The sequence below is a fragment of the Cnephaeus nilssonii genome, assembly GCF_951640355.1.
Source record: "Cnephaeus nilssonii genome assembly, chromosome: 15".
In the NCBI taxonomy this organism is placed as follows: domain Eukaryota; kingdom Metazoa; phylum Chordata; class Mammalia; order Chiroptera; family Vespertilionidae; genus Cnephaeus; species Cnephaeus nilssonii.
This window is the reverse complement of record NC_137086.1, coordinates 15,404,932-15,423,273: the sequence shown is the minus strand read 5'-3', so window position 1 is coordinate 15,423,273 and position 18,342 is coordinate 15,404,932. Positions and strand designations below refer to the sequence as shown.

The following is an 18,342-nucleotide window of genomic DNA, read 5'->3' as shown; positions in this document are numbered from 1 at the left end:
TGACTCTTCTCTCACATCAGATGTTCATTACATCAGCATATATTGTTCCTTCTATCTCCAAATTATATCCATATCCAGAAGCTGATCACTCTTTTCACTACTTCCATCAACTATCACCATGATCCAAGCTACCCTCACCATTTCATATGGATTACCACAATAGCATCCCAACTAGAATCCTTGCTTCCATCACTGCTGCCTAACACACACACCACAACCACTCAATCTATAGTCAACACAGCAGTCTTACACCATCCTTCTAATATGTAAATTGTATCACATCACCCCTATACTTAAAACCCTCTAACATCTTCCCATCTCACTCAGCATAAAATTCTCACTGTGGCCTATAAATACATTCATGATCTGATTACCAGCTACTGTTTTAGACCTGGCCTCCTACCAATCTCACTACGTTCACTGAACTCCAACAAATGGTCTTCTTGCTCTTTCTAGAGTTCATAAAACATACTCATTATCTTTGCATTCCTACTGTCTCTGAAATAATGTCTTCATGGAGGCCTTTCTTTGGCCCTTATATTAAAAATATTAGACAAATTTGCTCTCTCTACATCTCATTCTTACACACATGTACACACACAACTATTCTATACCCATATTGTTTTAACAAATTTCAATATATTTTATGACTATATTAACTAGTCAATATCTGCTTACTGTCTATCTATTACAATATAAATTCCATCATTCATTAACTGTTAAATTTGTGGACTGAGTGGCCAAACTAATGACAATGGTATATTATTTTCACTATTTTATTCTACAAGTATGAATATAGCAACTTCCAAAATTAAGGCAAAGAATAAAACAAACAAAAGCTATTAATATAAAAAGAGAAACAGTAATATATATTTCTAAGAATTCTGTTGTCTCTAAAAAATATATTATATAGATTTCCAGTTTAATACCCTGGAAGAATGTTTTACCTGTCAGTCTGTAGTTTCCAAGTTCTAGTATGCTGAGCAGCATCTCCATGGTGTTGCTGATGCAAATGTTGAGGATGCCTCCTTTGCTGCTGTTCTTGTTGAACTTCTACCCAGCATGGAGGAACAGTAGCTGAAAACCGTGGAGTCAAAGTCTCAAAGCGGGTTAGCTCCACTAAAGATGTCAAGATGTCAAGGGTGAATGGCTGGTCCACCAATAAATCAACTCCTTAATAATAGTGAATGAAGAATTTGAAGTAGGTTTTATTAAAAAAATAGTTTTAATTAACGTTATTATCTACTCAAATTGCAACATTTACTAAATATCCTGAAAAGTTAATAACGTTGGTTCAGATAGATACCTAAATGCAACTAAAGTAACTAGCACTGACTACATAACAAGCATAAGAAAAATACTTTTTAATATTTTAAATTATAGGAAGGGTACTCATTACTGGAGAAACCCAAAGTCAACCTGTTAGAAAAGTCCTCATTAACCTTACCTCACCCTAAATTAGAAAGAGCAACAAAAGTAATGGTGCTAAAATGAAAGTCTAATTTACATCAGATAAATATCAAATTTGAGATTTTCTTATTCATGAAAAAAATTGCTAACATGTAACATCTGCCCTTTAAATAGTATTTTTTTCCACTTCGATGGTAGTTGAGAATCTCATATATACATATCATCATAAGAGTAACAATCGGCTTCAGACAGATTAGTTTTTTTAATAAATATATGTATTCTATTTGTGAAATGTCTAACATTAGAGAAAGATAAAAGGCTGTTATTCTTGTTCCAATTAACAAAAGCTTAAAGACTAAAATACAAAATATAGAATATGTTCACAAAGAAAATGTAAATCAAGTTCCATAAAATTGTTAAGTGTACTTTAAACCACATTTTTTCTCAAAGCTTAGCACTTTATAAATCTAACTGAAACTGTATTAAATTGTTGGTAAATATTAACAGCATGTCAATGTCTTTTCTTTACATTATAGTCATGCACTGCTTAACAACGGAATACATTCTAAGAAAATACCTAAGAATTGTACAGCTCCTTTATAATTGAGTAATTACATCATTGTGCAAACATCATAGGGTGCACTTATGCAAACATGGATGGTATAGCCTACTACATACCTATGCTATGCAGTATGGCGTACTTCTGGACTACACTTAGGCTATGTGGTATGTATAGCATATTACTGTACAAAACAAGAATAAATCAAGCATAAGAGAAAATAATGCAATCAGGAAACATGGCAAACATGAGATGTGTGAGACCACTGCTAGTGTTACACAGCAAACGGTTTGTGCAGCAAACTTTTTGTAAGTAGAAAGATTACACTCTAAAGTAATAATTAAAAGTAGAGGATAGCTGGGCCAGTGTTGCTCAATGGTTGAGCTTTGACCCATAAACCAGAAGGTCATGGTTTGATTCCGATGAGGGCACAAGTCCAGGGTTGCTGCTTGATCCCCAGTAAGGGGCATGCAAAAGACAGCAATCAATGATTCTCTCTCATCATTGATGTTTCTATCTCTCCCTCTCTCTGAAATCAATAAAAACATTTTTAAAATTTTTTTTAAAAGAATTATGTACTGTATATGACTACAAAGTGCTACACTCTATATGACTGGCAGCACAGTTGATTTGTTTATACCAGCCTCATCACGAACACCTGAGTAATGCATTGTAACAGTAATGTTACCACAGCTAAGAAATCACTATGCAATAGGAATTTTACAGCTCCTTTATAATCATACTAGTGGCCTGGTGCACGAAATTCGTGCACGGGGATGGGGGGCAGTATCCCTTAGCCTGGCCTGCACCCTCTCTAATCTGGGACCCCTCATGGGATGTCTGACTGCCGGTTTAGGCCCGATCCCACAGGCCTAAACCGGCAGTCGGACATCCCTCTCGCAATCCGGGACCACTGGCTCCTAACCGCTCACCTGCCTGCCTGCCTGATCGCCCCTAACCACTCTGCCTGCCAGCCTGCTCGCCCCCAACTGCCCTCCCTGCTGGCCTGCTCGCCCCCACCTGCCCTCCCCGCTGGCCTGCTCACCACCAACTGCCCTCCCACTGGCCTGATCACCCCCAACTGCCCCCCTGCCGGCCTGATCGCCCCCAACTGACCCCCACTGATGGCCTGCTTGCCTCCAACTCCCCCCCACCCCGCCGGCCTGTTCACCCTCAATGCCCCCCCCTCAACGGCCTGATCACCCACAACTGCCCTCCCCTCTTGGCCCCAACCGCCTCTACCTTGGCCCTGCCACCATGGCTTTGTCCAGAAGAACGTCCGGAAGGTGTCCTGGAAGGTCTCCCAGTCTAATTAGCATGTTACCCTTTTATTAGTATAGATTGAAGCCTGGTGCACGGGTGGGGGCTGGTTGGTTTGCCCTGAAGGGTGTCCCGGATCAGGGTGGGAGTTCCCTTGGGGAGCAGGGCAGCCTGGGCAAGGGGCCTGTGGTGGTTTGCATGCTGGCCACACCCCCATGGGGTGAGGGTTCCCGCTGGGGGGCGTGGCCAGCCTGGGTGAGGGGCTGAGGGCTGTTTTCAGTCTGGCCACACCCCCTTCAGGGTGGGGAGTCCCCACTGGGGTGCCTGGCCAGCCTGGGTGAGGGGCTGATGGCTGTTTGCAGGCTGGCCACGACCCCCAGTGGGGACCCTCACCCCGATGATGGTGTGGCCAGCCTGGGTGAGGGGCTGAGGGCCATTTGCAGGCCCCTCCCTCGGCAGCCGGGCGTGCGACCCATGCCTCCTGCACTCAGGCCAGCTCCGTGGCCGCCCCCCACAGGCCCCTCCTTCTGCAGCCGGCCAGGGCGGGCGGGAAGCTTGGCTTTCTCTGTTGCCAGAGGTGACCCCAGCCTCCTGCCTGCTCTGGCTGGCTCCGTGGCCGCCTCCATCTTTGTCTCACTGATTTGCATACTTACTCCTGATTGGCTGGTGGGTGTCACAAAGTGACGGTCAATTTACATATTTCTCTTTTATTAGTGTTGACTAGAGGCCCAGTGCACGAATTTGTGCACCAGTGGGGTCCCTCGGCCTGGCCTGCAGGATTGGGCCGAAACCAGCTCTCCGACATCCCCCAAGGGGTCCTGGATTGAAGAAACCCCAACGGTGCATGATCGGGGCCAGGGAGGGAAGTGGGAGGTTGGCCTGCTGGGGAGGGACGATGGGAGGGCTCCAGGGCCTGTCCAACCCATCTCGCTCAGTCCCGATTGGCTCGACCGCAGCAGCAAGCTAACCTACCGGTCAGAGCATCTGTCCCCTAGTGGTCAGTGCACATCATAGTGAGCGGTTGAGCAGCCTTAGAATATCATTAGCATATTATGCTTTGATTGAACGGCCGATAGGTCGACCGGATACTTAGCATATTAGGCTTTTATTATATAGAATATCTAAAGTTTCACAATGGGGCAATTGGGGTCTAATATGCTTATTGTAGAGTTAAAAGTATTTTTTTGACTTTTCAGCTCCTATAGTAATCCTATCTAATAATAGACAAATATGCAAATTGACCATACCTCCAACACACCCACAAGCCACGCCCACCATCCAATCAGAGCGAGTATGCAAATTAACCCAAACCAAGATGGCTACAGCCACAGAGAGCAAGGTTTCCTAGGTAACAGAGGAAGCCAAGCTTTCCGCCTGCCCTTGCCAGGCCTAAGCCTCCACTCAAGCTACAAAGTTTCAATTATAGAAGGTAAACAAATTCAAACAAATGGCGGCAGAATGGAGCTTGAGAGAGCAGGCCAGGGTTGCCACCAGCAACAGGGGAAGCAAAGCTTTCCGCACACCCTGGCCGGGCCCACCCGCTTAAGGCAACAAAGTTTCAATTATAACCCCAACACAAATGGCTGCCGGCCTTGGAGGGGGCCCCAGGCTTGGCTCCACTCCAGGCTACAAAGTTTCAATTGTAGAAGGAAAATAAATTCCAGATACCAAGGCCTCAGCTTGGGTTGCCAGGGGGCGTGGCCGGCCTGCAAACCACCACAGGCCCCTCACCCAGGCCGCCCCACATCCCAAAGGAACCCCCACCTGATCCGGGACACCCTTCAGGGCAAACCAGCTAGCCCCCATCCCTGTACCAGGCCTCTATCCTATCTAATAAAAGAGTAATATACAGATTGATCATCACTGCAACACACAATATAGCTGCCCCCATGTGGTCAAAGATCCTGCCCCCATGTGGACACAAGATGGCCACCACAAGATGGCCAGCAGGAGAGGGCAGTTGGGAGGCACCCGGCCTGCAAGGGAGGGCAGTTGAGCGGGACCAAGCCTGCAAGGGAGGGCAGTTGGAGGCGATCAACCCTGCAGGAGAGGGCAGTTAGGGGTGACCAGGCCAGCAGAGGAGGGAAGTTGGGGCAAACAAGCTGGCAGCAGAGTTGTTAGGGGGTGATCAGGCTGGCAGGCAGAAGCGGTTAGGGGCAATCAGGAAGGCAAGCAGGCAAGCAGTTGGGAGCCAGCAGTCCTGGATTGTGAGAGGGATGTCCGACTGCCCGTTTAGGCCCGATCCCATCGGGGTCCCATATTGGAGAGGGTACAGGCTGGGCTGAGGGACAACCCCCCTCCGTGCACGAATTTCGTGCACCGGGCCTCTGGTATTAGTAATATAGGCCATTCCACTGACTTTACACTTACTTAATAAATCTTCTCTTTTTCATGTTTTTTTTTTTTCTTCCCTTGCTAAACCAAAAGCTCCTTAATGGCCAATGTAATGTTTTTTTCCTTAGATAACTGAACCAATATTGGTCAACCTACCCGAAGTTAAGAATCACTTATTTTAATGTTTGTAACATTTTCCAACTACTGGAAAAATAATAACTAATACAAAAAAACAAGCCTAGTAAAAGAATGCCAATAGAGAAATTAATGCCCTCAGCAAAGTAAGCAAGAGTTGACTATAAAAATTGAAATATTGTGTAGGAATATAATAGACTCAGCCCTAACCAGTTTGGCTCAGTGGATAGAGCATCGGCCTGCAGACCAAAGGGGTCTCTGGTTCTATTCTGGTATCCCGGTTATAGGCTCCTCCCTGGCCCAGGCCCTGGTCTGTGCGTGCAGGAGGCAAGCAATCGAGGTGTTTCTCTCACATCGAGTTTCTCTGTCTTTCCCTCTCTCTTTCACTCTCCCTTAACAATCAATGAGAAAATATCCTCAGGTGAGGATTAACAACAAAATAAAAAAATAGACTCAGAAAACTCTGAGCATCACAGGAATCTGCATTTTTAAAAATCATTTAAAAATTTAATACCATTAAAAAAAAACAAAAACACTTAATACCATACCTGAAATGCCAGGACTTGAAGGATTCGATAAAGGTTTAGAACCTTCTGAAGATGGTTCTATTCCTTTAGAAAGAGATCCATCCACTAATATATCAGCTTCATCAATATCATCACAGGTTCCTCCAATTTGAAGAAAATGAAGCTCACCACCTACAGTGTAGTAATATTTCATCAACATACATACATAGATGGGTACACATACAAGTGCACTTTACTTAGTTAAGAAAATTTATTTTACTATCGCTTGATGGTCAGATAAAGAAGGGTAACAGCCCGGCCTGTGTGGCTCAGTGGTTGAGCATTGACCTATGAGAAGGTCACAGTTCAATTCAACAAAGTGATATATTTCCAAGAATTTAGAAGTTAAACTGCCACGTAATTGCCAACTGAAAGTTAAATTAGGAAAATGTCAAATACACAAACATGTTTAAAAATAATAATTATTCAACTAGTATTTACTTGCTATGTGAAAGGTACTATTTTAAATGCTTAAATTAATTATTTTAGTCTTCACAAAAACCTTAAGATAGGGACAATTATTGTAGCCACTTAACAGATAAGGAAACTAATACACTAGCTATTTTGGGATCAAGGGCCAATCTCAATCCTAGCAGTAACAAACCTGGCCAGTGTGGCTCAGTTAGTTAGAACATTGTCCCATGCACCAAAGGGCCAAGCGGTTCGATTCCCAGTCAGGGCACATACCCAGGATGTGGGTTTGATCCCTGAATCAGGGCTCGTATGGGAAGCAACAGATTAATGTTTTTCTCTCTCTCTCTCTCTCTCTCTCTCTCTCTCCCCTCCCCCCCTTTAAAATCAGTGAAGGGGGTGGTGGAAGAAGTAAAAAAGTCTTAATTTCACAATGAAATTGAATCCCTATTTTTTTATATCTCTATCACAGAAAAACACTGAAAACAAACTTAGCAAAATTTTAAGACAAAAATGAATGAATAAAACTATATTCTAGCAAGAGTATTTGGAGATTCGCTTCCCGAATTAGGAGGACAATAAAGTCTCTTCCTGAAAAGCAACTTTATATAAACCTGGACAAAATTGTCATTCGACCAGGGTAGGGCAAGTTGTGAAAAACAGTTGATTCACTTCTATTTGCCAGAGGAAGCTCATGGATTTGGAGAGCTGTCAATTTCAAGTAACTCAGTGGCAACTAAAATGAGGCTCATCAACTCTGCTACCTGCAGTCAGGATCCTGGGGCAAGCAAAACACTGGAAATAATCAGGAATTTTAACTTAAAAGACGTGATAGAAGTATAGGGGGCTTGGTAAACTCTATAAATCCTACATTGATTAGAGGTTGTACACATGTGTAGCAAAGACCATACTGGGCCTAAGCCATAAACACATTCCCAAACAAGCCCCCAATGCCTATGCAGGGAAGAACTGAGAGGGCTCAACAGAAAACAAAAATAAAGAAAAGTCAGGGCACACATGAACACAGCCTTTGTGGTTAATGTATTTGGTATTTGGGCACAACCACTTATCAAAATCTTTAGCTGAATAGGAAGCTATGTGGACACAAGAGTTAACAATAAAACAGAAACAAGGCTTAAAGTTAAAACAAACAAAAAAGGAGTCATCAGCAGCTACACACTGAAAAAGAAGCATACTTCACAGATTTGGTCCAAGTGGGTTATCAAACAAAGAACAACAACCATCAAGAGGGATGGATGAGGGGGGTAGGTGGTGGAGTGGGGATCAGAATCCAGAGTTTCTCCAATGTCATTTAAAATGTCCAATATTAAATTAAATTAAAAACTATAAAACATGCAAAGGAAGAGCAATCAATGCTTAAGAAAAACAAAATCAATGAGAAATGTCTGAGTACCCAAAATTAGATTTGGCGAACAAAAACTTCAAGTAAGTAATTGTAAATATTATCATAAAATAAGAAACCAGATAAGGAGAATTAAGGGAACAAATGGAAAAAATGACTCAACAAATTAAGAATCTCAACAACAAAAAGAAATATTCTAAAAGAACAAAGGGAAGTTCTGGAGTTGTAAGGTAAAATAACTAAAATTAAAAGTTCACTTGAGAGGCTCAAAGTACATTTGCAGTGGCAGTAGAAGAAATCAGTGAAATAAAAATGGACCAGTAGAAATCAAAGAAGCTCAATAAAAGAAAGAAAAAAAATTTTGAATGAAAAAAGCATCTCATTGACCTATAGGACAGATCAAATGTAAGTGCATACATGTAATGGGAATTTCAAAAAAAGAGAAGAGAAAGACATAGAAAAAAATTTTTATAAAATAATGGGCAAAAACTTTCAATATTTGATGAAAAACAATATACAAATACAATCAGTTCAATTAAACTCAAGTAGGCTGACTACAAAAAGATCCACAGATATACATACATTACAGTCAAAGTCAATGAGAAAATCTTCGAAGCAGCAAGTTAAAAATATCTCATCAGACATGGAAATTAACAACTGACATCAGAAACAATGGAGGCCAGAGCCAATAGAATGACATGTACAGAAAGTCAACAACTAATTCTACATATATAACACTATTCTTCAAAAAGGAGAAATAGACACTTCCAGACATTTCCAGATAAACAAAGACTGAGAGAATTTTTTGCTAGCAAACCTGCCTATTAATAAGTACTAAAGGAAAGTCCTTCAAGATAAAAGAAGACAATACCAAATTCACATACACAAAAAAAATAGAAATAACAATTAGGTGATCAAAATATTTTTTCTGATTTGTTAACTTTTTTACAAGACGAAGACTTTATAAAATAACACTTTTTGGATGGATTTATAACATCTAAATATTATACTTAAGACAACAGTAGCACAAAGGTAGCATAAAAAAAAGATTACAAAAAAATTTCCATATTTTACTAGAATTAAGTCAGCATTATTCTGAAGTAGATTGTGGCAACTTAAACCACTAAGACCGCAACTCCAGAAATAAAAACGATGCACCTCATCTTCTGATGGGAGTTACTTCCCAATAAACCCATTCTAAATTGGAAATATTAAAATTGCATTTAATACAAGTAACCTACTGAACATAGGTTATTCTCGCTGGTTTCTACTGAATGCATATCGCTTTTGCACCATTTTAAAGTCAAAACATCCTAAGTCAAACCATCTTAAGTTGGGGATCATCTTATATATTTTCAAAAATATCAAGGCACTAGTGATGTCATGCCAAATGGCAAATTAAATTATTTTCATTTTTTTAAATCTTTCAGATTAAGATTCCAGAAGTCACCAAATGAGTCTTCTGATTTGGGTACATTACGACAGTGTAACTAGTTAATCACTCTGATGACAGACTGCCAGGTCTGAATGCTGACTCGGTCACTGATTAGCTTTCTATAGGCAAGTTACTTAACCTCTCTTTCCCTCAGTTTCCTTATCTATAAATTGAGACGACAGCACATACCTCATAAGTTGATGTGATGACTAAACAAATTAATAGAGGTAAAGATCTAACAACAATGAACTGGCCATAGATTATCAATAAATTCATATTACCCTTCATATTGCTTAGTATTTTAATGTGTTTTCTGAACTTTATTAACTAAGCAAAGTTTTATTAGTCTAAAATTATTATGCCTTGCCATTTGTCAAGTTAACCCTGGTTAGGTTTTTATGTTATTTGAAGATGTTTGTCCCTTTGTTATTTCACTTGAAGTATTTCAAAGAAGGCAACCTGAACCACTATATTCACCATTATTTTTTTTAATGTCATCTCTTGTTTTATTTTTCTATTTAATTTCTTTATTCTTGAAAGTAACCATTATTCTTTTTAACTAAAGTCTTGATATATTTTTAAAGAGAGGAAAAACAGGCTAATTCTTACCAAAACTACATGAGATATATCACTCTTCTCAAACCTAATTCCTCTGCCCAAGTAGTAGCTATAGTTACCTAGGCTTCAGTATCTCCTGGCCCTAAATTCCTACTAAACTATCAACAGGACTATTCATGTTGTCTGATATCGTCAGTAATCCTTTTCAAAAATAGCTTTTTCTTTCTGACTTAAAATACATATTAAGTAAAAAAAAAAAAATGCATACTATATGATAATTTATACAGAGCCTCAGATGTTACAAAACTGATTTCACTAAAAACCAGAGGAAGGAATAAATCATACAAAAAAACTGGCAAAAATACTAATTATTTGCTAAATATCTTTATTTCGGGGGAAATGAGGATCAATACCTATGCAAGAAACTTTACATATATGATTTTATTTAATTCTAACAAGCCTGGAAATAGGCCTTCTTATCCTAGTTTATGAATAAAGAAACAAAGGTTTACTGAGTTTAAAGTAACTTGCCCAAGGCCACAAATTTAAGCAAATACAGAGTCAGGACTCACAGAAAGAAGAGCAGGTTATTTTCTTGAGGTTAAAGCAGAGAAGATACTTTCTGAGATATTAACTTATTTACAGTTAGAATCCTTACTTAGGGCAATAGAAAAAAGTTTTAAAAACGGTTTAAAAAGTTGAAAGGTTTACCACTTCATTATAAAAGAATAAATGTCTCTTTACATGGATCTAAAATTCACATATCAACAAATGCCATATACAATAACTTTATAAGTTTTGTAGAGAAACCCAACAAACCGACCACTTACCTTTGGTGCATGCACACAGCCTGTCTGTGCCGGAGCAGTAAATGACAGAAACAAACGTGTCCTGTTCCTCAGTGCCCTCCTTTTTGGGAGGTTCCACTTTTGCCAAAATTTCAAAGTTTGAAAGATCTAATATTTTTACATATCCTCCCTGAGTGGTTATTACCAGGTGTCCAAGAGTAGAAATATCAGACTTTTTTTCTCTCTCAATGCCATTCTTTGAGGTTAATTGCATTTCCTCAATAGGTTCCTCACAGTCATCCTCTCGATTATCCAATATATCTGGTGGAAGCAAAATGAGCGAGGTAATTGCATCCTGGGGATCTTTGATATGTTGGATTTTTATTGGCTCCTCTTCTAAAGTCACTATCCGAGTGGCATAATTCATTTTATAAAGTATCAAATATCCACCACTAACATTCCTCTGCTCAGGCTGAATTATCAAAGGGGTCTGTACATCTGCTGGTGATTCATGTTGGATTACACTAATATTTGCACCATTCACTACAGCAAGATTGGATTCCAGCTCACCTTTCCGTCTACTACACAGTGCAGAGTTTAATTTATTTAAATTATTCAAGGCCTCTACTTGATTTATTGCACTCAAGGATTCAACAGGGCATGTCCGCAGTCCTATTAACAAATGAATTCCATCAGCACAAGGAGTTATAGAGTCTATACAAAGATTCTCCTCCTCTGCAAACTTTGGCAGTCTCAAGCACTGAACCAAAGTCCCAGGCTTGGGAAACACAGAGTTCCACTTCTCAGAATCTGGAGAGGTAAGGTTGGCCGCTGCATCTGCAAATTGCTGAATGTAAGTCACAGGAGGATCCTGCAACAACATCTGTTCCTGACTATCCAGTTCCATTTCAATAATCTGTGGAACTGTAAAACCATCATCATGTAAGCTTTTACTCATTATACTGTTCATCTGTGAAAAGATTTTTCCTGCTTTCTCATCAGATTCCTTGATGCTATAAAGAAGCAAAATCGGTAAAGTCCTCCTTACCAGAGGAGAATTTAATTCTGAATTAGTGCAGGATTCATTGTCAGTTGACCCTTGTTCTGATATACTTTCACCCTGAGTTCTGCTTAAACCATCCAGTGACCTGTGAGAATTACTACTAATGGGTGAGGTAGCAGGAGATTTGTATGTTAATAAACCTCCAGCCAATAAACATGGAAAGGGAATGTTGTGTTGTTCCTGGTGCTTTTCCTTTGTCTTTTCACTCTTAGAGTTTGTTAAGCAAGGATTTGCCCCAAGTTCTTCAAGATCCTTAACAGTATCTTCAAGCACATTTGCAACAATTTCCCACTGAAGTTTTTCTGGCTGCTGGAGAATGCTGAGTGCTGTTATGTCAAGGCTCACTTCCATGGCTTCCTTCTGTGATATATGCCCTGTGAAAAGAAACAATATTCATTAGCAATGGCCTTCTGAATGTAAATCAAAATCTCATTTTCATTTTTACTCATCTAGTCAATGCATTATCTATATAAAGCCTAAGCAACCGAACAACAGAACCAGTAGACCAGTCACTATGATGTGCACTGACCACCAGGGGGCAGACGCTCAACGCAGGAGCTTCCCCTGGTGGTCAGTGTGCTCCCACAGCAGGAGCGCTGCTCAGCTGACTGATGGGCACCAGATGCAGAGCTCACAGCTGGCCACTGCAGTCCAGAGACCGCAGTGGAGCAGCAGCGAGCCTACTGAGTGGCAGCGGCAGCAGGCTTAGGGGGGGCAGGATGAGCAGGAGTGGCAGGCAAGAGCAGCAGGCGGCGTTGGGGTCTGCCTGTTTCGGTCTGATCCCCGCAGGCCACGCCAATGGACCCTCTAATATCAATATAATTAGCTTAGAAGATACATATTTTACTACAAATAAATGAGCTACTTACAAATCTCAAAAGTAAGCAATACTAAAGTTTTCGAGCTAGAAGAATTTTTTTCTATTACCAATGCTACCTTTAAATACTACATGAAGACAACATTCCCAACCCTACTGAGGTATCACAGCGTCAAGAATATATGGTAATTTTTTAGATATAGGGATGTCAAGTAAACAGAACTATAGTTTCTACAGGAGGAGCGAAAGATCAACCAGGCATAGGTGAAAAAGATAAAGGTTAGAAAAGGTATAAGGACACAGACCAAAGGTAACCATTAAAATTACAAAAATACCTACTGACATCCTTAGACCCAGAGAAAAGAGCAAAGCCATAGCATACAAAGAAAATGTTATAGGTAGAATTTAAAAGTTTAAGAGTAGAAAAAGAAAAATTTAGTTCAAACACTTCAGTGTACAAAGGAAAAACTGAGGGCCAGAGAGTTAAAGTGACTTGACAAGACCTAAGAACTATTTTGTAGAAGAGATCAAGCTCTAACCTAGACTCCACGTGACCAATGACCAGTTTATTATTGATCAAATTCAGAATACACAACAGTAGCCCTTTTCTGTTTTTTGCAAAAGGACAACAAAGATGGGAACAATTATTATCAGCAGAAGACTAAACATTTTTAATGGAATTTTTATTATTCGGGAGCTAATTATACATTTGTACATCACTCATGGCATTTTCCTACTTTTTTTTTTTTTTTTCATTTCTAAGAACTACCTCAAAATACAACTAAGGGTTAACCCAAAACCAGACCAGTATTGTTTGGTGTCTTTAAAAAGGATTTCATAACAAACTGAATTTTAAAAAGCACTTGCTATTCTAAACTAACTATAACTTTTAACAACTATACTATATAAAACCATGTCTCTTATATAGAGATTTAACAAGTTATACATTCCTTAATTCATGAGACTTGCTATCAGAGAAGAGCCACAATGTAATAACAGTCCCTTTTTAAACACACTGGCTACTTCCAGGGACTATGCTTCACATATTTTTATCTTAATCCCCAAAATGCTAATTAACAGATGTTAGCATCACTATTTTATATATTAGAAAATGCTATCAGACTATAATTAAATGACAAGATTTTCATTCTGACACAGTAAAACTATTTTGAAATGCACTATTAGCCTTGCCCATACTATAACTACATTAAATATGAAAAATACTCTGTTTTAGTATTTCAAAAGATAATGAATAAGGCATTGAAGCCTTAATGTTGAAACCTTAATGTCTATGATTTTATACCTAAAAATGTATTTCCTATTCACCTTTTACCTTAATTTAAATGTTACTTTTATTTAAAAAGAGAAAACATTAAGCAAATAAATTGAACGCATTCTTAAGAGCTCAATGTCAACTCCCTGACATCTATAACAAAAATTTGATAAAGCTGTCCCTTTATTCATTGGCTCAAATAGGTACCATTTAAAGTTAAGTAGGAAACACTATGTACTACTAATTGAAGATCTCTGCTAGAAACGGATCATCTAACATTCTTTTACATACCTGTCACAGAATCTGATCTGGAATGCTCTTCACTATCTGAATCCTCCAGTAAATCATCACTTAAAAGACAAAGAAAAATATAATTTGAATTATAAAAAAAATGTATACATGTGAGACAGAAAAAAAGTACAATGTTACAACAACCACTGCTTTACATTTGGAATATAAGCATCATTAAAACTAACTTAAATTACTTGTAAGTAGTCTGAGACCATAACTTATTAAACAATGCTGATAAACTATGGACTCGATCCCCAGTGCAGGGTATGCAGGAGGCAGCTGATCAATGATCATCTCTCATCATTGATGTTTCTATCTCTCTCCCTCTTCCTTCCTCTCTGAAGTCAATAAAAATATTTTTTAAAGGGGTCTTCTTCAGGAAAACAAAATAGATAAAAAGTATGAATAAAATAGCAATAGATACTATCAATAATAACTTTAATTGCAAATAGATTAAATGTTCCAACCAAAAGACATAGGATGGTTGAATGGATAACAAAACAAGACCCTACACATGCTATCTATAAGAGACTCACTTTAGATCAAAAGACACACAGACTGAAAGTGAAGGGATAGAAAAGGATATTTCATAAAAAGGAAACAACAAAAAGCTGGGGTAGTAATACTTATACCACACAAAATAGATTTTAAAACAAAGACATAAAAAAGGACCCAGCAATTCCACTTCTAAGTATTTATCCAAAAATCCCAGAATACGAAATAGAAAAGCCATATGCATCCATACATTCACTGCAATATTATTTACAACTAGAGGCCCAGAAAATTCATGCACTGGAGTGGGGGGGTTCCTCAGCCTGGCCTGCCCCCTCTCACAGTCCAGGAGCCCTCAGGGGCGGGAGGTGACCTGGTGATCAGGGGAAGGCAATGCCCCATCACACCTCTGCTGCTGCCACTGACGGCAACGCAAGCCTTGGCCGGCCCTGGTTACCTGAGCCTCGGGCGGCCAGGCAGCCGCCATCAAAGGCTTGCCTGTGCCTTGGGCCAGCCCTGGGCAGCTGCCATCTGAGGCTTTCCTGGGTGGCTGGGGGGCTGAGGGTACAGGGGACTCCAGAGGCAGGCGCGTGGCAGGGGCAGGGCTGAGCGAACTGTGCGCCACCATCTTTGAGGGCGTGGCAGTCAATTAGCATATTCCCTCCTTATTGGCTGTGGGCACCACCATCTTTAAGGGCAAGGCAGTCAATTAGCATATTCCCTCCTTATTGGCTGTGGGTGCCACCATCTTTGAGGGCAGGGCAGTCAATTAGCATATTCCCTCTTTATTAGATAGATAGGATAGCCAAGATATGGAAGCAATACAAGTGTCTATCAATAGATTAAAGGATAAAGTGGTGCATATATACAATTTGACTCAGCCATTAAAAAAAAAATCTTGCCATCTACAAGATCAAGAGGGTATTTTGCTGAATCAAGTAAGTCAGACAGAGAAAAGGCAAATACTATATGATTTCACTTATATGTAGAATCTAAAAAGAAAAAACAAAAAAATAAACAAGCAGAACAGAAACAGACTCAAAGATGCAGAGAACATTTTTACAATTGCTAAATTGGAAGGTAGCAGGGGAAATGAAAAGGTGAAGGGATTAATAAGTACAAATCAGTACTTACAGAATAGTTCTGGGGATGTAAAGTACAGCATAGAATATAGTCAATAATATTGTAATAATTATGTAAGTTGTTAGATGGGTACTAAACTTATGACTTTGTAAGTCATATACTAGTATATGTCTAATCACTGGTTTTTGCATCTGCAAGTAATGTAATATTGTACATCAACTGTAATTAAAAAAACAAAAAATATTTAAAATTAAAAAATAAAATTGAAGAAGAAAAAGGGGGAGGGGAGATGTTAAAACTTAAGACAAGTTGAAGTCATTTGTGAAACCCTTCATTCTGCCTGCTTGAGAATATTGCAGGTGTTGCTCTGTAATCCTAGCCCACTTCAGAGTTACAATTGCAATTTCTTGGAAACAAATGAGTGAAATGGGATTGTCCTTTTACTTTCTTTCCCCACATAGATCAAATAAACCTATAGAAATCAGGAATCTGCCAGAAAAGCTCAATGGAAAAGAATCCAGCACAGAATTTTTAACAAAATATTTCTATAGCAATAATTTTGTCTCAAATCTTTGCTGGCTACTAATAAATTGGTTTAAATAATTAGGTCATCCTCTCCAACCACAGTTATGTCATTATTCATGAAGATGTCTAAAATTTAAAGTGCTAATTTTAAAAAAGGGAAAACTAAAATCATTTAACCATTTGGTTCTACTGCATTATGAAAAGATTTAGTAGAAGAGGAAATTACAATCCTAATCGAAGGTGTGTTTTTTTCATTATTTATACTATTTTCCGATGCAGCAATTATGTCCAATTAATGGCATAGGTTAATGTACAAAATAAAGTATATTTTACAGACTATGGCATTTCTAAAAGAATTATACAGCTATTTCAGATTTTAAACCAAACATTTATTATCTAATTTGTTAACATAATAATTTTTCTGCCTCTTTAATCAGAATTAAAAGAATATACAATTTAGGAGAAGAAAATACTTAATGTCTATAAATACCAATAAAACAAATTCACATACCTATCTCCTTCCAATTTTGGTATATCTGAGCAACTAGAGGAGTCTTCTAGCCACGCCAAAGTTGGTCTCCTTGATTCAACTGTTGAGCTTGGTTCTCCTGACAGAATAAGCTGTTGTACAATAGCTGGATCATATGCATTAATTTCAAACTTTAAGTGCACCTAAACAATGAAAAGGCTAAGTTTACAACTGCTTTTTTATCAATTACTAATCTGTTACTTCAAAATTAAAATATACCTTCATAAGTTTGGAAACATCCCATATGCAGATCTTTCCTCGTTTCGTTGCAGCAGCTAGAAAATGGGGGCAGCTTCCCGAACCAAAGCAAGATATTCTGTCAGTTCCATCCGTACAAGGAAACTGTGCAGGACTTGTTGCGAGAGTGACTGACAATGGCACATTCTGTGTGTGCTCACCTTTCACAAAGGGGCAGTTCGGGGAATGTCTCTCGTGCTCAGACCTTTACATATATTAAGAAAGGAAAAAGTTTAATGAATAACAAAGCAGTTAAATTTGCACATTAAAACAGAACATCAGGATCATCTTTTCTTTTTGCAAAAACAGGTATTCCTTATTAAAAAGACTCAAATACCAAGTCATTCAACATCATCTAACATGTCCAACCAGAACTTCAGAATAGCAGTTATTATACGCTTTAACTCAATACAAATACAGTCTCAGATGAAACTCAGAAATGCTACAGTATAATTTACGCTTTATCAGCATACTGATTAAATTGCTTAACGTCCTGGTATTTCCTCATAATGGTTTCCTACATCTTTAAATGAGTAACTACTTTTTTAGACTTAAAATTCTCCATATATGCAGAGTACAGTGACAATAGTTAATACTGCATTGTATATTTAAAATGTGTAAAGCCCTAGGCAGATTGGCTGAGGGGATAAAAGATCGGCCTACTGGCTGGAGGGTCCCAAGTTCAATTCTGATTCCAGTCAAAGGCACATGCCCAAGTTGGGGGCTTGATCTCCAGTAGGGGACGTGCAGGAGGCAGCCCATCAATGATTCTCTCGTCAGTGATGTTTCTATCAACCTCTCTCTTTCTCTCTAAAGTCAATAAAAATATATTCGAAAAGAAATAAATATTTACAAAGAATAACCCTGTGATGAAAAGCAAGAACCTATAATCATGACTCAGTTGGTTCGGCATCATCCCATGCACCAAAAGGTTCAATTCTGGGTCAGGGCACATACCCAGGTTTCAGGTTGAAAAACACAGTCAGCATGATTACAGGAAGCAACCAATCGATATTTTTCTCATATCTCTCTCTCTCTCTCTCTCTCTCCCCCCCCACCTTCCTCTCTCTACAGAATCAATAAAAAAATATATCCTTGGGTGAAGATTAAAAATATAATTTAATATAAAATTTATTAACATAAATCATAAGACCCTCATCTGTGGATTCCCCACTGACAGCCTGCCCTCAACAGATCACTATTAAACAGCTGA

General features: G+C 39.0%; 1 protein-coding gene across 7 annotated transcripts in view; it reads right to left on the bottom strand.

Annotated features, from left to right (window-relative positions):
* BIRC6 (baculoviral IAP repeat containing 6) overlaps positions 1–18,342 on the bottom strand; it is a 178,306-nt gene that overhangs the window by 124,813 nt on the left and 35,151 nt on the right. For all 7 annotated transcript variants that reach the window (XR_013814683.1, XM_079792682.1, XM_079792686.1 and 4 more), the window contains exons 7-12: positions 17,112–17,334; positions 16,875–17,035; positions 14,264–14,322; positions 10,862–12,256; positions 6,247–6,396; positions 948–1,173 (exon numbers count right to left, since the gene is read on the bottom strand). Coding sequence is in view for 6 of the 7 variants with exons in the window: in XM_079792682.1 (XP_079648808.1) it covers positions 948–1,173; positions 6,247–6,396; positions 10,862–12,256; positions 14,264–14,322; positions 16,875–17,035; positions 17,112–17,334 (2,214 nt within the window). In the remaining variant the exon portion in view is untranslated. The remainder of the gene's footprint in view (positions 1–947; positions 1,174–6,246; positions 6,397–10,861; positions 12,257–14,263; positions 14,323–16,874; positions 17,036–17,111; positions 17,335–18,342) is intronic.